The 8,857-nt window shown below is 30.6% G+C and overlaps 2 protein-coding genes across 2 annotated transcripts; both read right to left on the bottom strand.

Annotated features, from left to right (window-relative positions):
* Positions 1-2,701: 2,701 nt before the first annotated feature.
* LOC111380396 (pectin acetylesterase 8-like) lies at positions 2,702-5,946 on the bottom strand (the record flags this gene model as incomplete). The annotated part of the gene is made up of 7 exons (XM_023003952.1): positions 2,702-2,757; positions 2,839-2,920; positions 4,572-4,640; positions 4,729-4,815; positions 4,953-5,032; positions 5,132-5,261; positions 5,791-5,946. Coding segments are annotated over 7 exons (660 nt in total), but the record flags the coding sequence as incomplete, so codon positions are not given.
* LOC111380401 lies at positions 5,791-7,148 on the bottom strand. Its single transcript, XM_023003961.1, has 3 exons — positions 6,770-7,148; positions 6,611-6,691; positions 5,791-5,864 (listed from the first exon to the last, which is right to left on the bottom strand). Exons 1-2 carry the CDS (start codon positions 7,086-7,088, stop codon positions 6,612-6,614), a joined length of 399 nt encoding a protein of 132 aa, XP_022859729.1. The 5' UTR covers positions 7,089-7,148; the 3' UTR covers positions 5,791-5,864; position 6,611.
* Between the last annotated feature and the right edge of the window lie 1,709 nt (positions 7,149-8,857).

The raw sequence follows: 8,857 nt of genomic DNA on the forward strand, positions 1-8,857 counted from the left end.
ATTTAAATTTTGAGAGTGAAATCAAAATTAAATTCATGAAATAATAAAATAAAATGCTATATTGTCCACTTATTATTAGCTTTCATCTTGTGAAAAGTGATTTTTTGATAAATGTGTGGTTTAAAAATATGAAAAAGTTGTGTACTCAAATACATAATTATTTTACAAGGAGAAGGTGTGATTAAAAATGAATTTACGAAAAACTAAATTTTAAAATAAGGGGCAAATGGAGACTAAAATTTATCATTAATGCTAAGACGTTTATGTTAATGATTTTAAGAGACCATAATTTACAAGGTAAGAGATTAAATAACGTTTTGACAATATTAAACTTAAATAAGTAAATAAACAAAAATATGTTTTGGGCCACTTTGATTTTATTTTATTTTTTTCAAAAGAAGGTCTCCATATAGCTCCTTTATTTTATACAAAATTTATTTTCAATTGAATGGTCGAACTTAATTAATCTTAGGTGTAGCAAGAAGAATTAAAAGTCAAATTTTTAATTGAAAAACGAAATAATTAAATCCAATAAATAATATAAGAATGAAAAGGAATTTGTGAATCTATTATATTTTCTTAATTAACTCTAAAAGTCATGCCAAAAAAAAAAAATTAAAGATAGGAGGAAGGGTTTTATTATATTATCCAAACTCAACTCATGCCATGCCACATTTTCATCTTGTATTTATTTATAAATTCCAAAATTTGAGCTAGTAATTTATCGTTAATGTAATCGTTGAAAAAAAAATTAAAATGTAAATTTTTTTTGGAAATAAATGTTTGTCTTTTTTCCGGCGATCTTTACTCGTATATGAAAACGGGTAGAAAATTACATAATATTACATAGGAGGACGTAATTTTACACCTCCAACACATGAACTCGAAAATAATAGACTAACGACTTCTAGACTAATGATTGCATGTCTTAAAAAAAACTGCAGCTCTTCCTACGCATTTTTCTCCTATGGAATGTCACGAGGCACATTATGAATGCTACATTAAAGAAAAATCATCAAAAATCAGATATCTTGAATCAAAACAATTTCAATACAGAATATAGAGAAAGGAAATTGTGCAGTGTATTTTGAATATAAGAAATATATATGCACGTTGGTTACTTTGAAATCTTGAAATGCAATTCACGAAATCTTAAAACAACTGGCTTCGTACTTGGGAATTTTCCTCTTGCTTCTTAAAAATGCTCCATCATACCATTTCCGTTTTAAGGTTAAAGTTTCACATAAATTAGAAATAAAAATAATAAATAATGTAATGATTTAGACTAACAAGATTGACGTTTCAAGACGAAACTCTAAGTCTCAATATAATTTCAAAGACTATTAAGTCTAAAGTTAAAATAAGTAGGTAGATACTCGAGTAATTAGCACAAAACGTCCCTACCTCTCAAGTTTATTGTGAAAAACGTCTCAATCTTTCATTTTTTGGCATTTTCGGCCCTACCTTTTACATTTCTGCAGAAGGTCCTTTTTCATTATTTTTTGACAATTTTACCCTCCTTTCAAATAAAACAAAAAGGAAAAAAAATAAAGAACTAATTGCAATAATAGTCCCAAAGTTTCAAAAAAAATGACAAATCGGTCACAATTTATTTTGAACTGAAAAATTTTTAAATTACCAAAAAAAAAAAAAGGAAACTTGAATGTACAGAGAAATAATCAAGAAATAGAGAAATTTTTGAACCATAGCCAATGAAATTGAAAATCTTCAAAAATGGGTAAGCATAAATCTCAATTTTGCTTAGGTAAAAATCACGTAATATTCAAAATTTTTCATTTCCATTGGTTATGATTAAATTAAAAAAAAATTCTCCATTTCTTGATTATTTCCCTATACATTCAAGTTTCTTTTCTCTATTTAAATTTAAATTTTTTTAGTTCACAATAAATTATGACTGATTTATAATTTTTAAAAAAAAGTTTTGGGACTATAATTGCAATTAAGTCTTCATTTTTTTGCAATTAAGTCTTTATTTTTTCTTTTCTTTTCTTTTTGTTTCATTTCAATGGAGGGTAAAATCGTCAAAAGGACCTTCTGTGCAAAGAAAATGTGGAAGGTAGGGGCAAAAATGTCAAAAAATGAAATGTATGGATGTTTTCAACAATAAACTTGAAAGGTGGAAACGTTTTGTGCTAATTACCCTTAGATATTCCTATAGCTCAGGCAATTTAAGAAATTCAAGGATTATTGTTTTCAAAATGAGTCATCATCTTACTGAAGTCTATAACTGCTTTCTTTTTTCTTTTCTTTTTTTTTTTCAAAATTTTCTTTATTACTAGATTTTTCTGAATGTTTCAATTTACTAATATATAACGAGACAATTCTACCCTTAAACTATAAATAAAACAAAAAATTCTTACTAGAAAGTTAAATGAAAATGATAGAGAAAAATAAAAATAAAAACAGAAAATAGACTTCTTGTTTCCTCACCCCCACACATCTACTCAAAATAAAAAAGGATAAATATGAGATCTTACGCGACCGCCTCACTCGTCTATAAAATGGCTTTACATAACCTGAAAAAAGCAGTCGCCTGTTCATATATATATATATATATATATATATATATATATATATATATATCTTCCATATAGTCTCCATTAACATATCTAGAAGTGTTCCTAATATAATTCTTTGCGCTCAAATACAAATGTGACATCTCTCCTCTAATGTCACTCACAATCACCGCCGTCATTGCAAGCAATGAGATGACTTCTTTATTTGTACCACACATATCTATAGTCAATCTCATTTTGCAATGAAATCATTTTCAATTAATTAGTAGACTGATCGCTCCTTTAACTAATGTCATAAAACCGTCATCTACATGTTGCTCAGGTGTACCACGTACCGGAACATCTTCATTCTTACCTTGACTCCCGTCAGCTTGTTGACCCTCCTATTCAATAAAACCACTAATAACACTTTCAATTAAACCTTCCACACGATCCATTTGAATTTCAACTAAGCTTCCACAAGTAAAACTAGAAGATAGTGATCATTTAAACAAAACTACATGATGAAATTTTGAAAAAGTAACTCAAAAAATATTAGTTTGAGAATTGATTCTACTCTTTAACGGGTGCAATCCCTCTACTTATTATAAAACATAACACAAAATTTAAAATATTGCTTCTAACGTTTTTTTTTTTTTTTTTTTTTTTTTTTTATTTTTTTTTTTTTTTTTTTTACTCATATTATTCAATAAGGTATGCTTGACTCGCAATACTGAAGTAGTAATCCTACTTAATAACAAATATTTAGTAAAATGAAATTCAGTACCACCCTTAACTAATAAAAGAAAATAAAAATGGGACATAAAAGTACTAGTTTTGACATTGGAGTCTCATAATCCATCGAACTTTTTCTAATATAGTTATCACTTATCATGGATATGAACAAATCATATGTGTACTATAACATATATGGATAAGAACAAGTCTATGTGTCTATAAAATACACACTTGATATTTGGCCAATAGAAAAACAAGGAGAAATAAAAGGGCATAAGAAATTCACACAAATTTACCATATTTCACCTTTCAAAGCCTCCATAACATAAGCCTCCACTTATCCCTCCCTTAACCAATCAGCTTCCGTTTTCTCTCCCCTAAGAAGGGTCGAGGAGAAAAACTTAAGACAAAGAAGCAAGAAGGCAAGAAAATTTAATATTTTCAGTCTTTTTTCCATCATTTGGGGTTATATCGATGGCTTTCCATGCTGGACTTGATTTCCTGTTCCTCTTGGCCGTAGTCTCCAACATGGTCACGGCAGCGCAATCCTCCAGCACCAATGACTTGTTGTACGGTGCCCTCATCCCCAAAGATGGTCATGACTCATGACTCAATGGACCTCGATGTGGAAGAATTGATGATGGAGTCGGAAACTGCTTGCCGCCAGTTATATAATTCGAGTTACATAAGCTACGCCGCCCTCAGGAAGAATAATATCCCGTGTCACTACAAGAAATTTATGCTTTCCCTACAAATTTTATTTGTAGGGAAAGGTTCATATTTGTAGGAAGAAATCTTTGCAGACGAAAAATTTTTGTAGGCACGTTTGTGGGGCAAATATCGAGGGAAAAGGTATAAGACGACAAATTTTTTAAATTTGTGGGCTAAAGTTTTTCCCTACGAACCCTTTGAAGACAAACACAATTCGTCGTGTAAATTTCCCCCAGACAAAATCATTCGTCTGCTAAAGTTAATTTTACCCACAAAACAATCATACTTTTCCCTACAAATTATGTTGTAGGCTAAATTGTATTTTTTCCTACAAATAAATTTTGTGGGAATAGAATATTTATGACAACATGATACATATTATTTTGTGGGCTAAACCCTATCTACAAATAATTTTGTGGGGAAAAAAATATTTGTAGGTTACTTTAAAAGAATTTGTAGGGAGAAATTAAATTATTTCATATATATATTTTTTGCTTATATTGTAGTAATTTTTTTAACCTTATTCAAAATAATATAAAAAGGCCAAAGACTATAAATTAATTAAACATGTGTCAATCAATGTAATATTAAATCACAATATTTTACCAAAACACAAATATAACAAAATTTATAGTTCATCCAAATTCCACCAGCAGAACATCCAGACAGAATAGCCTAAGTTAAAAGCAATTATAAGTTACTAAGAGCAAGAAAAATATATTACAGCAACAATATGCGGAATAATAATTTGATAAAAGAGTACATTTTCAGCATTCTTCATTCCTTTTGCTAATAGATCTTCAATAACAGCAAGAAAGATTCTTGCTCCCCTAAAGTGGAGATTAGTGACCTGATGAAGATGCATATCGATCAGAAGTTTAATGAATAATGAAACAACTCATTTAACAGTTCTATCCATCTATCAACACTTTAAAATGTTATAACTAAAAAAATGAAGAAAATTTTCTTGTAATGACAGCTTCTTACAGGATTGACTGCTTCTACGTCGCCGGTAAAGGATGATCCATCACAATATCTAATCTTGACTCTATTCCAATTGTAAAAATCTGGAAATCAATACAGAGGCAATGGTATTAATTAAAAGCGACACAAAAGAAAAATAGATTTCATATGAAAGCAAGAAATCGAGAAGAATTAAAACATACCTGGATTGAACTGCCCCCTGTTGCCCAATATCCCAGAAAAAGCAAGGTTTTTAACCATATACTTAGAGGAGCCTAACTGTGTGCTCTTACGCCTAAGGCAACTTGTGACATTGTTGCACCATCCTCCTCCCTGGACACGAAGATTAACAGATTTTGTTAAGTTATTATAGAGGATGAAAATTCATTATTTTTATGCATAACTTGGACGTGACCTGTGAAAAATCCGAATGAAAACCATTCAAGCGGTCAAAGTGATATGAAATAATAAAAAACAGTAAGTTTAACTTTCTGTACTAAAATATTCAATTTCAACAGGTTCAAATATTTGGCCAAATATATCTCTGGTACATGGATGGCAAAATCAAAAGTGAAATACTCAGTTTGATTACCAAAAATGCAACAAGAAGAAGATAAGTTTTATTCTATATAATTTAATCAATTCCATTGTGATGTTTGTTGATCTCAACATCATCATTTTTACTATGTTTCAAACACAGTTACTACATCTTTTCCTATTGTATGAATTATATACTCCTAAAAAAATCAGGTAACTAATCTTATTTCCTAGGATGATCTAAAATATAATCTTTCGATGATCCATTCTGCTGCCATAAAAAAACTATATATATATTTCAATAGCTTATGAAAAAAGGACTAACCTCGATATGAAACAACCAATTGTTAATTCCTGCACCAGATCCCCTATCAAAATGATATGCCGGTGGACTACCGTCTAAACAAACAGCAAACACAAAGCAAAAAAATAAATATTGAATCTTTTTTAAAAATATATATATGCACGAAAAAAAAATAAATTAGAATTTTGCTCTAAATGTTGACCCCTGATGTTTTCCCTGCTCCTTTTGCCACAATACTCTGAACATAAGTAATATCAACCAAAAATCCTTTTGTTCTTATCACAATAAACATACAAACAAGAATGTAGAGAAATTTTTGTAATCTTCCTTTTATCATTCTGCCCAGATTTAAATGGATTCACTATTAATTCAAGAAAATAACAGAAAATTGCCTAAAAATTAAAAATGAAAATAAAAAAAATTAAGGGAGAAAAAAGAATCTGCCTTTAAAAAATTACCAATACAAGAATTATGGCATATATATGGTAAAAAAATGATAATTATATTGTTCAATTCCATCCAACTGTATGCCAGTATTCACATTAGAACCCATTTTTGTCAATGCAAAATATTGAAACTTCTCCCAAAAAAGATAACATCTCTGTTTTTCCTTGGAAGCAAAGTATGTTTTCTCAAATGATTCTTTCTATAGCAATCAATGCTAAACACGTACAATGACAAACTAATACAGTAAAAGATACAGCTAAGAGTTAGTAATTTTTTTGATAAAAAATCTAGTTCTACTGATGACTCTTTACTCTTTTAGACTGTAATTTATATAATTACATTGTATAATAAAACAAAAATGGAATAAGAGTTCAAATGCTTCTGATAAACTCACCTTAAATCGGATAATCAAAAGATCTTTCACCAAATGAATTTTCATTCAAAACCCAGATCACAGTTTTGGGTCTAAACGGGTCTGTAGGACAAGACCAGACAGTGAACCAATCAATAATAATAATAATTAAAATTAAAAAACACAAATTAGAGCACTCACGAACTGCTTTCACAAGCTCTCTCGATTTTGGACAAAATTGTAGGTGACCCATGGTGGTACTGGATGCGCCTGGTTGAGAGAAGGAGAGTGTTGGTGGTCTGCAATCGAAACGGTGGCTAACGGCGGTGGAAATATGGCAAAAATCGTGATTGGTAGCGCGATTTTGGGTGGTGATTGGAGCTGTTTTCGACAACTCCGTGGCCCGGTGATGACTAGAGGTTGAAGATGAAGGTGAGGGGGTTCGAATGGTAGTGGGATCTGGTGGTCCAGGTGGCGGGTGGTGGTCGATTGTTGAGGAAGAAAGCTGCATTTCTTCCATGGTTCTCTCATGCACAGTGATGGGAAAAGAGGAAGAAGCGGCTGTTTTCCGTGTTTTAAAATTTTGCGTGTTTTAAATTGGAAAAATTTCCCACAAATTATTAGCCTAATTTTTTGTTGGCTTAAGATGTCTCTTCCTCTTCAAATTTTATTGTCTTAAAAAGAATATAATTTTTGTGGGCACAAATCCTTCCACTATTAAAAATTTTGAATCAAATCATAGCCCTACGAAATATCTTTTTGAGGGAAAAGTGAATTTCGTCCACAAATTTTAATTTGTCTACGAAATTTTTGTAGGGAAAGTATATATTTCTTGTAGTGTGTAACCGTCATGAACTCTCGTACTACAACTGCAAGAACCACTAGAAAACCAATCACTGCTGCCGTGGCCCGTGGCTGCACCAAAGCCACCAGATGTGCTAGAGCTTGTTTGAAATTGATTTTGAAAATTTATTTTTTGATCGATACGAAAAATGTGGGGTCCACCTGTGAGAGAAAAAGTCAAATATAACGACTGAAATAATAAAATAATGGTCAAACAATCAATTTTTTGAAGAAAAAAATCACTCCTGAACAAGATGGAAGAGAGAAAAAGTTTACATGAATGCATGTATTGGGAGTGTGATATTTGGCTGATGTCAACTCTTAAGGGTAATATTTTTCTATTTCATTTTAAGATTAAATTGTGGAATTTTGGTTTGTTTCTTGTTTTCATGCCATGATTGTGTAACGATTTGTGTTCTTTAATTGTTGTTGAAAATGATACTATAAATTTATATTATTATTTGTCTTTTGATCAAGATCTTTATACAATATGACGTGGAATTCAATTTTTTTTTTGTTTATTTTTTTTTCTTATTCAATAATTACTAGATTGATTCATTCTTGATTCACACGATACTATGCTATGTGAATGGCATCATTTGAGTAATTTGTTGAGATATATTTGTTCCTTTTCCATCAAATCTTAAAAATTGTCTTTATTAGTATATGAATTTAAGTATATTCATGATTGGTGCAATATGAGTTAGCTTGAGTGTTCTTTAGACTTAACAATTTTACGAAAAACAATTTTGGTGCTACTTCAACAAGTATTTTTATTAATAAAAAAGGAGGATTTTACCGTCGATTAAGAAAAAAGATTACAATTAATTGGCGAACCCATAACCGGCAAGAAAGTCGGGAACTCAGCATTAAGAAAGACTCTCAAAGCAGTCGCCATCACTTTCGCTTCTGCTCTCTCTGCAGCAAATAAGCAAGTGTGAGACATTCCTAAGGAGTTAACTTTACGATAACCGTTCCCCTAATCATTTTCTTATTCTCAAAAATAGTTTTTAACTTTTCAAAAGTCCTGTCATATGGACCCTAAATAATGAAGCAGCTTTACATTAAAATATGACTGAATTTTGTAATAGGTTAACTATCAGAATTGTCACAGCAGTTCGCATATCATTAGGGAAAAGTCTGAAGTCCTGTTCTCTAATCTTTTTCAATACTGAAAATCTATATATATGAGAATCGATCCCAAAGTTTGTCGAGCAATTTCAATTATCACCCCAGATAAAGATTATAGACCAATTGCGAAAGCAAGAAGAAACCTTTTGATCCTGATTGCTCTGAGTTTGCAATAATATAGGCTGAGGAAGAACATTGTTTTCGACATTTTGTAAGTATGGCTGGACTTTCTCTTTCAGCATCTCATTCAACTGAATGTCATGTTTAGGCCCAAAATATTCCATCTGTCGAGAACCAAAAAGAAAATTCCCTATT

This window comes from Olea europaea, unplaced genomic scaffold (assembly GCF_002742605.1).
Source record: "Olea europaea var. sylvestris unplaced genomic scaffold, O_europaea_v1 scaffold2137, whole genome shotgun sequence".
NCBI classification, from domain to species: domain Eukaryota; kingdom Viridiplantae; phylum Streptophyta; class Magnoliopsida; order Lamiales; family Oleaceae; genus Olea; species Olea europaea.